This window comes from Monomorium pharaonis, chromosome 6 (genome assembly GCF_013373865.1).
Source record: "Monomorium pharaonis isolate MP-MQ-018 chromosome 6, ASM1337386v2, whole genome shotgun sequence".
Taxonomy (NCBI): domain Eukaryota; kingdom Metazoa; phylum Arthropoda; class Insecta; order Hymenoptera; family Formicidae; genus Monomorium; species Monomorium pharaonis.
Window position 1 is genome coordinate 25,499,469 of NC_050472.1, and position 16,572 is coordinate 25,516,040.

General features: G+C 35.2%; 2 protein-coding genes across 5 annotated transcripts in view; one reads left to right on the forward strand and one right to left on the reverse strand.

The window, feature by feature from the left end:
• The window catches only part of LOC105839444 (opsin, blue-sensitive), a 245,783-nt gene that overhangs the window by 160,455 nt on the left and 68,756 nt on the right, over positions 1 to 16,572 (forward strand). The gene's annotated exons all lie outside the window — the stretch shown is intronic.
• The window catches only part of LOC105839440 (cell adhesion molecule 2), an 86,302-nt gene that overhangs the window by 28,047 nt on the left and 41,683 nt on the right, over positions 1 to 16,572 (reverse strand). Inside the window, exon 4 of the mRNA XM_012685751.3 lies at positions 8,817 to 8,940. Coding sequence (XP_012541205.1) covers positions 8,817 to 8,940 — 124 coding nt within the window. The remainder of the gene's footprint in view (positions 1 to 8,816; positions 8,941 to 16,572) is intronic.

Genomic DNA, 16,572 nt, shown 5'->3' on the forward strand with positions numbered 1-16,572 from the left:
CGATATTGGAACAATATCAATGTGTAAATATCAAGAAAATTCTGCTTTTTCTTTTAAATGAATTGCAAATATTCTATTCCTCTTAAAGTTTTAGATCGATACAATCAGGCTATTACGTAATTATGATACAATAATTTAATTCAATTATAGCTGAAGAAATTGAGATGTTTCAAATCTAAAAAAAGCAATTTTGTCCATCTATCTAAAAGGCAAATATGGAAATTCAATTTTATATGGAACGATCCGCCTGGCACTTGGATCGTATATAAAGAAATATATATGCGCACTTAAACGAGCGAGCAAATATACGTGCTTATTCCATTTATAACAGCATATATGTGTATGTGTGTGTTTTATATATAATATATACATATATATATGTATATCGCGTATCTCACCGTGGTCCATAGTAGTAGGTCGGTGCAACGAGTTTAAGAATTATACGGCGGAGAAGCGAGTCTTTGGGTGTTCACGAAGCGGAAAATTGGAACACTTCTTTGCTATTCGAGTTTATGGAAAATACACTGCAGATATGTTCACTATGACAACTTTCCAGTTTCGCAATAGACCTAAAAGCTTTCAAACTGATGTTCAGAATAACGAATCAGATTTTCCCGAGATAGATTTACTCAATAATTGCATAGATTGTAGCAGCATCCACATAATGATACCTTCAATAATAAGTAGTCACAAAATAACTCGGCTAAGCTCGACGAGAATAGTTCTGTTTATCGATCGAATAAAATCGTAAAAATCAGATTTTCCTCTTAAGATTTAATAATTCATTTGGCAAAAAAATTTGAATCATAATAGTTTTTAATACTTATAATTTATTTTATACAATCTATTTTATAATATAATTTTTCGACTTAATTTTGAAACATTAATAAGATTATAGATAAAATATTTTAAATTTAGAAAACAATTGGAACAAATTTATCTAGAATAAAATTACACGTACTATGTTTTTCTCGAGATAGAATAATTTTAGTATCATAAAATTATTCCTTTTTTTTTTTAAACTAACAGCGAAAATAGTTAAATGGAAAATGGGATATCTTGAGCGCTGATTCATTGTTGCAGCAACGTCTATTTGTCGATAAATTATCAAGAGGTTTATCCTGAAATACCTAACGCGAACGATCGTAGAATTATATTGGATCGAATGAAAGAAGAATGTACGTTGTAGAGAAACGGTGAGAAAGATAAACGCCGTTACCGATAGAAAGGCATCGTGCTGTGGTACCCCGATGCGGGAGAAATCCGCGGTATCCGAAAACTTTTCAGGAAATACCTTTTGTGAGTGCGATAAAACTTCGTACAACCGTGAGGAAGTAAGTAAGCAATGTCTCTTTTGAAGATCTACCAAACACCTTTAAAGATAGTGAAAGTGTTAAAGACACTATAAATTTGAGAAGGTGATACACAAGAGTAAATAAAAACTTGTCTAAGGCATTATTACAGCGTGAGTCTTGCTTAATGTAATAATAATGTCCTACGTCTTAATAACATCCTATTCTTTCATTGATTGTGCAATTCTTTGAAGATAAATTGGGAACAGAAATAGAAATTAATTTATAATATCTACGAGTGCATATGGTAATCTTTTAAAGAGAGAATAAATCCTCTTCGGGATTATAATATATATGCATTAACAAGAATCAGTACTTTTAAACATAAAAATAAAGTTAATGTAAGGATAAAATAAATGCTACACTTTCCCAATAACTGTCTTTAACGCAAACTTTAAATTACATGTCTTGTTGGTGGTTAAACATTTAATAAAAAGAATATATGCATTCTTATAATAATGTTCGTCGCGATGATTAATCATGTTCGCATTGTATGTCCATCCAAACGACGAGAATCTGATTATAAACGGAACGTACCTTCTTTACGAGAAAATTCAGGGAAGTTGAAGTAGGATCGAAAAGTCAGATGACTGAACATAAGGGAAAAGGTCGAGTAATACGCCACCTCGTACGTCTGGGGAAATTTTATTACCGGCAGTAACACGTCCAGAGATTTTTCCAGCAATGGGGAAGTACAAACGCGAGTTCCAGAAGGAACGGAAACGCGAGGAAGGAAGGCGCACCGTCCGCGATCACGTGAAGGAAGTCACGAAGTATAAACGACGTGGTTCCTGTGCGGCAACGTTGACGTTTATCTCGTAGTAAAGGCGCTGTCGGACATAGAGTTCTTACGCCGACAAATCAATTTACGTCCCTCGAGAAAAGTTTCGTGAAAACAAGAAGGGGAAATGACGGCGGGCGGCAGAGACCGTGAGAATCGTATTACCGCCGACAATATTTCCCACCGGCGGCAACTCATTCCTTAAACGTTTTGTTTCTGTTCTATAAAATGGTAAGCTAAAGGGTCAAGATAGACATGCCTCTGTCTCGAGAATATCGTTTCAAAAAAAACCAAATCGATTACATCGACTCTAAATTTCCGCTAATCCTAATCAATTCAATCTTCCAATCTCTCTGTATTGTAAATAAATTGTATAAATGGATTTTATATAATGGATTTTGAATTTTTCTTATATTTTCTTGCCTATATTATAAGAAAAATTATAACTGCAAATGAATAACTTAATTCGATTCGTATTCATTAGCTGAGATGGTTGATACAATTGATTAACGACCTGCAGGCTGTAATTTTTTTGCAAAAAGCCTCAATAATAGCAGATTACTACAAGAAAGGCGAAGCATTCGAGCTTGGTTAGAAGAGAGTCCATAAACTAGCGGTTTACCGGACCGAGTCGAAAAAGCAGTCGACAGCAAGGAGAGAAACGCGCGATAACTTCCTCAAAGCATCCGAGATTGTTTGTTGGCATCCCTACGGAAGTTTCGCACAAGAACTTGAACGAAGGGAAGGTAGATAGATAGATAGATAGATAGATGGAGAAATAGATAGATGCAGAGAGAAAGAGAGAGAAAGAGAGGGGGGAGGGAGGGAGAGAGGAAGGATTAAGAAAGATAGAAAGTTTATCTTGAAAATAGGTGCGCGTTTCTAGCACATCGCAAGAGATCCAGCTGTTGATTCGTTCTCGATGAAATTTCAGACTCGAGTTGGCAGGTAATTTCAAAGCCGTATGTTCCTTCTTCTGTCTTTCTCTACCCCTTCACCCTATCTCTCTTTCTCTCTCTCTCTCTCTCTCCCTCCTTTCACCCCATTTTCTTTTTCTTGCTTACTTTATATCCATGTGCCTTCCTTTCTCAGCCACGTTTCTACGTAGCTCATCTTTTTCATCATTTTTTTCAAGCACCTCGGAATCTCTCTCGGTTTTATGGCGAATTAGCGAGCGCCATTCAAGCCGGATGCATCCGTGCCCGATGAAGGTAAACGCGATTACGTGAACGGGTGAGGTGAAAACAATTTTTACATTAGTTGCCCTTTCACGCGTCTGGAAATCTAGAAAAATCCTTCCGGAACTGCCCCAAGCTGCGAGATTCGTTAATACTACTTTATTATCCGTATTATCTGCTATGGGAATATTAGGATAGGATATGCATGAAATGATGATTGCAGAGTGAGAAAAAATATGTTAGCTCAAGTTCTCAGTTAAATCGCTTTTTTCGAACTGGCTTACAATGATGAAGAAAATTCAGCATTTACAGTAATATCAAATAAAATGCATACGAAGCTTTTAACAACATGTTTCAATGATTTATTTGAAATTAATAATTAGATAAAGTTCTTCTTATGCGATTGTAATAATTTTTATGTAACGACAAAAGGAAAAGATTGCAATTAATATCCAATAGATAATTTATCATATATTTCTTTTTTCTTTCATATTTCTCTCCGTGAACTTCGAAGAAAGACAGATGGATATTTTCATCTATAAACTACAATCAAAATACACTACGATATCCAATATATTACAATGTCATTTCATAAGCAGCATTTCTTTATTGGGATTTATTGAAGACAAGTGACGTGAATGTGAAGTGACGGTACTTTATTATTCGTATTTAAAGGATTTGTACCAGAATACAAGATGCATCGCAACGCACTGTATTTCTTGAAGCAGTCAAGATAATTCGATATCTGATAAAATAAATACATGCTAGAGCTAATTCTAGCCACAAAGCAATTACTAATTCATAATATAGTCGACTGAGGATAATTTGATTATTGTTCAATTGTAAAAACGATATTTCCTAAATAAAATAAATTAATTTAATAAAAATTCATTAAACGTATGAGAAAAATTGTACGGATTATAAATGATAAAGATTATAAACCAGAACCGCAGAAAAAGAGATATTGTTAATAAAAGATGTTGATATATATATAAATACTTTACAGCTCTCTTTATTGACTTTGCGATCAATAGCGCATATCCTGTTAAATTTGCGTGGTTCCTCACACTTTAATGCTCGCCAGAAATCAAACGAAAGAAAGAGAAAGAAAGAGCGAAAGAGAGAGAGAGAGAGAGAGACGACGACGACGACGACGGGTAGACATGATCGCTTTTGTCCACGGAGAGTTTTCTTCGCTGATATCAGGGAACTATTGGACCGAGCCAGATTAATAGTCCGCTATCCAATACAGAAGGTTCGAAAGATCGGCGGCCGGGCGGGTAAAGGGGATGAACCGATTCGGCTCACGTAATGCTCGTTACACGTCGGACGATATTAACGAGCGCCAAGGAGGGCGGAACTTTCGTGCCATCGAAAACGTGAATCGGAAGCGGACGTACCGTCTCGAGAATCGAGACGATCCCTTGCAGCGTCGCGGGAACATCAGACCTGTACTTTACAAACACGATGGCTTTACGCGGATCACAGCCGATTTCTCGATGAATCTGACCTGTGTCGCATAAATTCATATTTTGGCATTATACGAAATATCTCGGAAGTGTGTATCTTCCCTCATTCCTGCGTATCTCGTGATCATCAATTTCAAGTAGTTTTTCTTATGCAAAAACTTTACAGGAAGTCATCGTTTGACGCAAGTTTTTCATTTTTAATTTACAAGGTAGATGGGGTGGACGCAGGCATAGTTTTCTTAAATATTTTATACTTCGGCGACAGAACTTATTCCCCGATTTATACCCTCCCAGTGTCAAAGTCTTAAAGTTCATTATTTTTACATTCTTTTATTTCATAAGAATATAACTAATATATATTTAGTGTAACATACTAGTAGACGATTTACCTATTTAAATGTAAATGCTATCTTATTAATTAATTTTTAAATTAAAAATTTATTATTCAATAAAGTAAGAAATAATCTCTCTATCCGTTTGTAATATTCGACGTGCATAAATGGAAAATTGGCTAAAGAAAATTATTATGAAAATTGGCTTGCTAGATCTTAAACGTTTTGCGTATTAACAACGAAATATTAAATTACAAACAGTAAAGTGAACGTTGAAAATCGAATAATAAAGACTATAAGTCAAAATAAATGTGCATGCTAATACTTTTCATAATGTGACTCCGCATACAACAATAGATATGTTTAAACACACATCTTAAATTAAATTTCTATACCCGCGAGGTACATTACGTTCATGGCGGTCAAAACGGAAATTATATCTTGTTATATTTCGTAACTCTTCGCTGTATTTTTTTTTGTCATTAGTATAGTTTCCCTGCTGTGGAATTTAAAAGAAAATAGTACACGTGTATTTCCAGAACAGTCCCCCGTCATTTTCTCGTTTTTCTTTGCGTTGCGCATTTCCGCGTTCCCATTACGATGGTCCTTTTTATCACGGCGCATAATACCACGATCGCGTATAACACCACTCTCCATAACTAAGCCCATCTACGACACGATGGGTAGTCGAGCTTTACTTTTATTATAGCTTTGAGTGTGACACTTTATTATTGTGCGACTTTGTTCATACATATACATGCAGTACCGTTGAGCACGCGTCGCGGGCGCAACCTCTCTCCCGACCCAGAATAAATTGAAATATTTTTACACGAATCTCTCACACACATGTGTCCCTAGTATGTACAATTCGACGCTTCTTTTTCCGCATTGTCCACACCTTCTTGAACGTATCGTGCGAGCGGTGTACGTAGTTTCACTTCAGTCTTTCTCGACGATACGATTCCTTCACGGCCGAACGAGCAATTCCCCGTAAACTCGGTTACCTTCGTCGATTCAATACCTACGTGAACGTACGTGGCGCACTAGTCGGACTTCTCCTATCGGTGTAAATGTCGTCAAACGATTTTTCAATTACCAGATGCTATACCCGCGATAATCGCGCGATGTTCATTGAAAGTTTTTCTACGTCAGACTATGAGATTTAATATATTTAAATCAGAACGATGCATATTTGCTGTTGTAAATTGGAAACATAAACTATAAACTAAAATAACTGTTTAGACTTTATATGTTAATATGTTGCATATCATATAATCAAAAAGCAAAAAATTCTGGTTTTCATAATTTAGAAAACTTTTGTAATATTTAAAATATTAAAAAAAGATATACCCGACGTACTCAACCACAAAGTATACTACGTCAAAGCGAGTATGTAGTCGTAAAAGTAATTGCGTTTTACAGCTTGTCCCGTTGCGCACAACACAAAAGGATCTCATCTATTGATATTAAAATGTAAGACAAGAAAACGGAAAGAAAGGGAGAAAGAGAAAGAGAGAAAAAGAAGGGAGAGAGAGAGAGAGAGAGAGAAAGTTTATGTAGGTATCCATCTTGTATTTTTATCTTGCTTCATATAAAGTGTTGACACTAAACACGAGTGAATTTGATGGAAAGAAAAATTGCAATATCATAAGATCAAGAGAATTATATCAGAACAAGATCTTTCATGCTTAAAAAGAATCGTTCATAAATGTAAATAAATTATATACTTTTTAAAAATTCTGTACATTATGTTCTTTTCCTGTATTGAATAAAATTAAGCAAGTATCAAAGAATTCGAGTCATACATACTTACGAATGGAGTATTCTTGCTAAACCTTTGTTACCTCTCGATTTATGAATAGGAAACTCTCTTTTTCATATATTATAATCATTTGAATATGTGAGTATTACATAAAATTGCTGCACAAAATTGCATTATATGATGATTTTTTAAATATACTGCTTTATAATATCAGTGCAAATTGAATAGACGTTGAACGACAGATGTAACCCCCACCAAACATGGTTAGCCGTAAAAATCGATAAATATGAATTTTGCAACAACTCGATTTTCCCGTTTCACGGACGCGTAATCACATCACTCGATCACCGATATCGCGTGTCCATTAAAACCCTGGTCTATCCTTTTTCAATGAACGTACCACGACCTATATCTATCGCGTCACGACAGTGCGGGATGCATCGCCCTTGTGCAATCTCTTTTCGCAAAGATCTCTGAATTCAGCATCATCTACTCCGTAATATAAAGAGTAGATTGGCGCCGCTAAATCTTTGCGGAAAGCCGTAAAACTTGAGCGCTCCCGCGTACGTTGTTGAGCACAATGGCGGTCTATGATATACGATGCACATTCCCCTGCACGCGTATATACGAACCACACCGGGTCCTGATAGTGTACCCAGGTTTCATTTTTTTCCAGGACTATATGAAACGAGACAAAAGATTGATAAACATACGATGGGACTTTTGATGGTTTTTGTTCAAATTATCTCTCGTATAATTTCGATTTAAAAAAAAGAGAGAAAGTCAATATAGGTTTTTTTTTTAATATTAATCCCAAGAAAAATCTTATCTCAAGAAGAAAATAAATTCTCTCGACTGTCGTAAAAAGATATTTACAGAAAAAATGTTCAAAACACATATTTTTTCTCTTTCTAAAAAAACATAAGTATTTATGTCATAAATAAACATAAAATTTTTCCTATCGTTAATGATGTTAGAACTAAAACTAGAAGATAGAAAAAATTGTTACAGTACAATAACTTTGTGTTATACGCTGCCACGAAGACGTTGAATTAATCTCCGATTCTTTGCGGATTATACGACAAACGATATTTTTCTTTGACGGACAAATGTTTTTATTGCTGGCGACAAAGCAGCTCGTAAAGCTTGCGCGTTAAACTCCTCCTCGGGAAGACCGTTTCCGTTTATCGAGCGACGAGACAAATATTTTCGAAACGAAGTTTGCTCATTGCTCGTGGTTTCGTTTGCAAGAGAACCGATAGTTTTCCCGCCGTCCCGATTTCTATAACCTGCAATGTTAGAGCAAATCTTCCGTTCCCTTCTCTCACTACGTATGTTCGAGCGGATCGAAGATTTTTCCATGAAATTGGTATCGTAGATCAGGTCGAAAGCTCCACTTTGTTTGACCCGGAGGCTCTCCAACCTGTTACCCGGCATCCCGGATATATCGACGTTTAAGACATATCTGCAGGAGGTCGCCTTCGAAAAATTTATCGGGTACTCGCGATAGATTTCGAGATTTGTCTCAAAATTCATCGTCTATGACGTATTGTCGCGATGTAGCGGTCTTCAATTCGATTTATTTGCCTGCGTCTGCCACCGAGTTCGAGTTTTATTGAATGATTTATCGAAACAGACGTGAACGTAAATCTAGGTTTAAACTAATCCGTCGCTGTTAAAATATTTCGCATTTCAGGGATTACATACATTCTTTATTCATAGCATACTCGTTTGTTTTCATTCATAATTGTCATTTGTCGACTTGTCAATCCTATTTCTATTAAATAAACTTTTTCCATATTAAACAAAGATGTAAAATTTAACGATTATTTTACAAGTAAAGCTATAAAACAAAAGAATGGTGTACTCGATGAAGTATTGAAGATTCAATAGAAACAATAACGCTGCATTACAATAGGACATGAGAGAGCATTTTACTCACATCAACTTTAACACCATTGACGTCATAAACGTGAGGATTTTTATCTCGGAGTACGTATTTGTAGAATACCTCGTGGTCCTTGTACCATGTAATACCATAAAGACGGTCTCTCTCCCGATCATATCTGAAACAGAAGATTGTACGAGACATATTATTAAAATATTAAAAATTAAAAAAATATTAAAACATAGTATCAAATTTTACAATTGTTTGCTAAATTATTAATAAAAATATCTGAGTTACTTAATACAAGCCTAAAGACAATTTGCAAATATTTTATTATCCTTTATTACGATATTCTCGTCATAATCAAAATGTTGCATCTCATACTGTATTACTACGTAAATATATGATACTATACATATTGTACATGAATGCGTGACTAATATATATTATCTATATAAATAAAAATAAATTATATTTGTACACAGCGCCTTTTCTTAATTATTAATTCATGAATTCACAGTAGGAGCGCGTTTTAATTCTATTTCATTCGTGGCGTGTAAAATAACATTTGCAAAAATGAAATATTTTATGTATGTTTTAGAATAGACTGTAAAACAGCGTGACGATTACATAGCCATAACATTTATGTTAAACGATATTTTAATTTGGAACACACAGACACAACGGACACACACACACACACACACACACACACACACACACACACACATATATATATATATATATATATAATATATAAAAGACAAGAATATTAATCCTCTATTCTATTAAAAATTAAAACATCGTTGAATTGTGTTGCCTGTCAGTCTGCTAGAAAGTTGCAAGTTTAAATTTTATCGAAAAAGTTGGTCTCAAAAATAATATTTTCTTAAATAATTTGATTTTACTTACATGGATGGAACGCGAATATGCATACTGCTAAACGCAATGCACATATATCAACATTCGTTTCATCGTTGAATCTTCATCGCAGATTGGCGGTGAAGTTCTGAGAGCTAATTGTATGGGTATCTGCATGGGCCAACCGATGCGCCTACCTTTTCACTACTAAAGGATACCCAGTCCACCTATTCACGAGCCGCTTTTATCGTGGACGCAATTTACGTATCCACGAGCTAATCGGTTCTGCGGTTCATTCGGCACAATAGAAACGAGTCGTGAAAACGAGCGAATACTGACGAGCTGGGAATAAAAGTGAAATGAACGCGTGCCCCATTCGTGCGCCGAGGCTTTAGATCGCATCCTTAATTGGTCCTCGTTCGATTATTTCTATCGTCGAATCGTCCTATTAATTGAAATAAACTTCTCTCTTGCTTTTAAGAGTAGCACCAACGAAGCACTGTTTCTGAACCTCGCGTTCTCTAACGTGCTTATTGCCGTACGATTAACAGATCCCTACTGAGCGTTTAGAGCTTGGGACATCTGTGGCCCGTTCGATACCACTTTATTAAATTTTAATAGCTTTCGGAAAGCGATCTACATAGAAATTACATATTTACATTTGCGGGGAGCAACGCATTAACATCTTGGAGTACATTAATTCCGTTCGATAAAACATTAATATTATGATTACATCTTACGCTATACATTTACTCAAATTGCCAGGGGAACGCATTGCTCAAGAATGCAAAGATTGAACATTTCGCACAATTTTTACGACGTCACGGTGTTTCCACGCATCCATTGAACGTCCGAGAAAACACGAATATAGTTTTTTCGTTGGTAGGTGATTATAACGACGGATCACAGATATCATAAAATACTGCATTGATGGATGGAGGGAAAAGAGAGAGAAGAGAGGAAGCAAAAGAGAGAGAGTGTGTCGTTTGAAAAATTGCTGGCATCAGAGGTTTTTTACGATCGTCCGAAACAGACGAGTCCTAAAGGCATCGACCATAAATGCGATTTTCCTGAACTCGCGAAATGTAGCTCGGCGTTCGTATGTTGTTTTAACGTGATTACGTCCGGTAGGAAGGATCGAAGGGACGGTTCGCGTGACGAGACTCGAATGTAGGGCGAGTACTATTGCAATAATTGATCGATATCCCGTGATCGGAGCAGTAGTCGCGGTAGTCCGTCATTTCACTAATCGCGGATTACCCTTGTTGTATTCGAAGCGGCAAATCGAAAATATCAGTTGCCTGCATCGTGATTTTTACTAAATAACATGTATCGAATGGCATATAATATAGATAATTCTCTCTTATTTTGTAACATTTCATCATAGTCGCTATACATTATCCCCTATGTTTGTGTATGTGCATAGTGATCGATAATCCTTTGCAAAGATGTACGTATATATATATTACATGCGGATCTTCAGATATATTACATTCAAGAAAATGCATCGAGATTATTAAGTCAAAAATTGTAAGAGGCAAAATGAGGTCGTTATCGATAACTACTACGATTAACTACTACGGCGAAAGTAAAAAGCTATCGTTCTCTCTTTTACTCGAGTAACAAATTAGTCGCGAACTCGAGTAACAAATTCATCTTCATATCTCTGTTCATTCGCAATTAAATTCCATCTTTGATATTATGTTCAGAACGATTGATCCGGTCGGAAGAGGTACCTTACTCCACGACCGCGCATTTGTCGTTTTCACTATAATCGCCCTTCTAGATAGCCCTCCTCACCGTTCCATCTCGTTAAATTGCATTTCAATGGAGTTTCTCGGTCATGCTCCGATAAACCTTTTGAGCGGTTAGTTCGCCGGTTAGGACAAAGGGAATCGCTTCTTCGACCCCGTCATCGCCATGTTCTTACGAGTGATGCGTTTGCAAAAGTAACCGCATGTGCTCTCTCTCTCTCTCTCTCTCTCTCTCTCTCTCTCTCTCTCTCTCTCTCTCTCTCTCTCTCTTTCTCTTTCCAGAGTCGTATTCGATCCGTCTATATTCATCAAACGGACGTCATTAGAAAGTTACAAGATATTCTATTATCATGATCTTATCTGACACATGATTTTAATGAATGAATTAATAATCTCAACATTGCGAATTTAATTTTTCTCGGCACATTTCTGATTTCTAAGAAGTCACGATTAAATATAAACATGCATGTCACAGAAGTTTAAAAGCGGATTGTAATTATAGATTTTATCTACCGTATGTAAAGATAAGGTAGAATGAACACGAAATAATGACACTACATGAGATCAATCTTAAAAAAGCTGCTGTCTCTGCAAAAAAAAACGTGAAAAGTACGCTTTTAATAATTTGACAAAATAAAAATTAGCGTAATTAAAATAATAATATATTTAAAAATAAAACCAAAAAGATGTTAAAAAATAAAATATGTAACAAATTGGCATGTATTTTCCAGAGATGTATTTTTTTAGGTCAACTACTCAATTCGTTTTATTTTAAATCAATTTAAAGAAATTTTCTTCAAGTTATTCTTGAAATAATACAGTCTTATTTGCTATGACGATCGTAAAGTCAAATTTCGCAAGATATGATGAAGACACGGAATAAGAGAATGGATAATGCAAGAAAAGCTAAATTTAAACGTCAAAGCCTTGTTCAGAGCTATGAGATTTAAAAGGCGGGATTCAGAAATAATACGATCTTTGCGAATTTCACTCTTAAGTCCTTAAGTCTTGGTTAAAAATATCCGCTCAGTTATTCGGAACAAACTGTTCCATTTTTGCGATTTTTTAACGTGCAGCGCGCTGTCGCAAAAAAAAGGCGACGAAAGGTATCGCAAGGAGAAACAATGTGTATTAAGGCGCCGCGTAAAAGGGCCGTCTGGCGATTGCCACCGGCCGTCTGGCATGTATTGCGTCGTTTCAGAAATGCGGTGGAGTACGCCGTGGTTCGTATCTAGGATCCGCGAGCAAGCGAAGTCGTGTTACCAGCGGTAACGTCGGGGAAACGTTATTCCCCGAAGAGGATCGCGCAGGAGGAGGCGGTTCTCCAGGTCGCGTCGGACACGTCGGACGCGATAATGCACGCTCCGCTGCAATGTCGGTCTCATTGCGCCGTTGCACCGTTGCAATGACGTACCCTGGGGGGGCATTCGTGGGCTGTGTGTTGGTGGCGGTAACGCCGCTTCACCAGCACGTGCAGCAAAGCCCTGGAAAAGGGATTGCCGCATTCGAGCGTAGGTGCACAATTTCGAGCGCCGCGTCGTGGGATTGATTTGCATTCTCCGGCTCATTTGCTGGGTCGTGTCCTATGGGAATTCTTTGCTCTTGCACTATCTCACTCTCTCCCGCTTTGCTCTCGCACATCCTTCTCCCGTTTAGCTTTTCGTCTTCCTTCCTTTCTTCATTGCCTATGTAGTATATTCCGCCAATTCTTTGCGCGCTTGTCGATTTCAAATATTTCAATGCCCTTCTTCAACAAACGTAATCTATTCGTATTTTTTGCGAACCATTATCGTCTTTTACTGTTACTCTTTGTTTTATTAAATTATCTACATTTTTCACGATTACCAATACAGAATAAGTTCTTGCTTCAAAATTATCGATGTCATATTTTAATATTTAGTTTAATTAGCCAAGGAGTGAATTACTCATGCAAACCATTATTTAACGAAGAACTAAGCATTTATCGTTTTTGTCTTGTAATTGTAGGAAATAATTTTTGTCTCGTATTTTTTTAAAAATTTATTTTTAAATTTAAAAAATTGTTAGTGTAATCATATCAGATAATGTATGACTTTTATTTCAGTTAAATATGTCTATTCCTGTTATTTAAATTTCGATTCGTTGAATTTATTGAATAAATTTGTTTATTATAAATTCAACAAATCGTGGCTTTTTACGTTCATAAAACAAAATTTTAATGTTTTATATAGGCGCGATATATGTATAAAATTTTTTCATTAAAAAAAAAGTTATAAAATGCGATACGCAACAACGGTTGCGTGCGCAGCAAGACTCGAAATCAATTTGCAATTAATGATAAACGCGAAATCAAGTCGCGCCGAGATCGTTCGGGCTAGTAAGATCGAGGAAAATGTCGCAATGATGAATGAGATTCGCGGAGCAATCGAGGCGAAATTCAACGATTAGACAGAGCGAGAATGGAGGACTGTGGAACTTGTAATAGGAAATTCTCTGTGGTGAAATTATACGAAGGAAGGAGTGCGTGTAATGTTGAAGCCAACGTGTAGCAATGAATCTTCATTTCGGATACACCAATCGTATAAATTTTAACCGCGCGTTAGTCTACCAAGCAGGTGTGAGAATACTAAAATCATGAACGCACACTCACACTTACGCAAACTAAACGGAATTTAACAAAAAATAGTAATTATAAATCGACCGATAAAAATGTCAAATATAAGCGAAAGAAAAATATCAGTTAAAGTGAATTTTTATATTTAATAGCTAATAACTTTGCGTGAATTATAAATTCTAGTTCATGCAAAGTGCATTCCGATTATTTGTCGGTCGCGAAATCAAAATATCGAAAATATTATAATATAATATAATACAATTCAGGAAAATTAAAAAAAAATTCTACTGTATCCGGAAACAATGATATTTTACGTTTTTTATTATTAGCCTCTCACTCCTGGTTTGAATATGTAAAACGCAATAATTTAACTAATGGCAAATTAGCGGTATACTGGGTTCAAAGCTTTGTCGTTTAAATTAAATAAACAGGTTAGGAATATTAATTAAAATGAGACAGTCGGTCAATCGATAACTTATGTGCTTTCATACAATAGATCGATATACAAACATATAAATACAATATTCAATAATTTCGGTTGTATGACATATCATCGCTAAAGGATATGCAATAAGATTTATACATATAATAAAGGTTTGTTAATATGTGTGCGTTAGTTTTGATTTAAGATGCTTATCATAAACTACACTGCACTATCATGCACTGCACTGTTATAGGTACTAAAACAGGATTTATTGGTACTTGCAATAATTACCTGATTTGATTTGTACGCATGTACGCATGAAGATTTAAATGTAATTATTCACAATAACAATTACTTATTACTTAATTAACTGAATCTCAGCGCCAAATCAATATAATTTAAATGAGTAATCGGATCGGAATTCTTTTCAAAAAACTTTTAAAAAGTGTCATAGTTGCTTGACATTCTCACTCGAGGTTTTCCGACTAATTTAATTATCTGCAGAATATCTAGAAAACCGATAATGAAAGGGTTGACGATCTAGTCGCAAGCGCGTCACGAATAATTTTCGTTTTCCAGAGAGGTGAGTTGCACGCGCGAGAAATTGCTGCTACAGAGATGGCGATGTAAACGTCGAATAAACTGACCAGAGAAGTTCGTGTGTCAGCAAGAGCAAACTAATTTGTGATTTATGTGTATATAACGAAAGGAGATATTTCGATAATCATATTTCATTCAGAGTGGTTATTTAAATCGTGACTTTTAATATATCTTTTGTTATCACATAAAAAAACATATAATTGATAATTTAATACAAGCGCGTTATTTTTAAATAATTTATTCCTCAACTACACAATACCATTAGTACTACTATTCCTTAGCTCAGTTCATTAATTAGTTTTATATTTTGTAGATCTTATATTATACATCTATAAGTTATGCATATTTGAATTGATTTGAAGATGAAAGGCTCAATAAATATTTTAGCAATTCAAGGAAGAGAAATCTTCCTTGAATATTTTTTTCTCGATGTACTTTGTGCATTTTAAACGCCTTATTCCTCTTAGGATAAACAAAGATATATTTATTTTGTGCAAATCCAAACAAATATTCTTTTCATGAATATCTTTCCCAAAAATCCTGAGACAGAGAAAAGAACAGTTTCGTGTTGAAATATCTAATAGCAAATAATTATGTATATATAAGATACTCAAACTTGCTATAATAGAATGTTAAAGTTTTGCAGCATTCCTTATCATGCTCAAACGTTCTTTATAATTATCTTAATAATCCAACAAAATTATTTTCAAATATATATAGGTAAATTTTTATAATAAATATTTTAGCAAAACCGTTCTTTCTGTGTAGATAAAAAATAATAGATAATTAGTGTTAGGTGAATTAAATCGTAGGATCGATCGTCACGAACGTTAAATTGCCCCACCTGATATCTTTTGCGAGACCAAATTACATAAACGCCAGGTCCTTCTAGGGTCCTACCAAAGTATATGCAGGCAATGTATCGCGATTCAAAAGTCTTAATTAAGTACGCAACATTAGGTACAAGTCTGCGAATCTGTATGGGAATCTGAAAGCTTCGTTATATCTTCACAGTTTGGAGAAGTGAAACGTCAATATCGCAACGAATCTCCTCGCTGGAAGTTTCTGCCTCTGACAAAATAATTTTCCAAGTACAGCATATGGTCGCGCTTCCTTGGAGGTACTTATGTATCTTCACAGTAAAGATACGAAACTTCTTAGTTAAATTAAACGTATCAAATCAATACGAATTACATTACAGCGGAAATACTTACAGTGAAAGGGAATACTTAAGAATATAAATTAAATAATACAATTATTGGAAAATTAACTCAACTTAATTAAATTAAATTATGAATTGATATCTTAAAGTGTGTTTTTTGTTACAAAATAAAGATTTTATTGAACGTACATAGTCTTGCAATTTTTTATTAATGATTTTCTACAGAAAAATTATAAGGCATAGAATATGTGATGTGATTTAATTATAAAAAATTCCACTTTTCCGTGTAATAGAAGTTACCATTACTTTAACATTTTCAAAAGACCATACGATAGTTCATTGCTACGATCCGCTCAAGTGGTGGATTAAGGTATCATGAAAAAGGTGGTAAGAGGATAAGGAGTCAAAATGTGGAA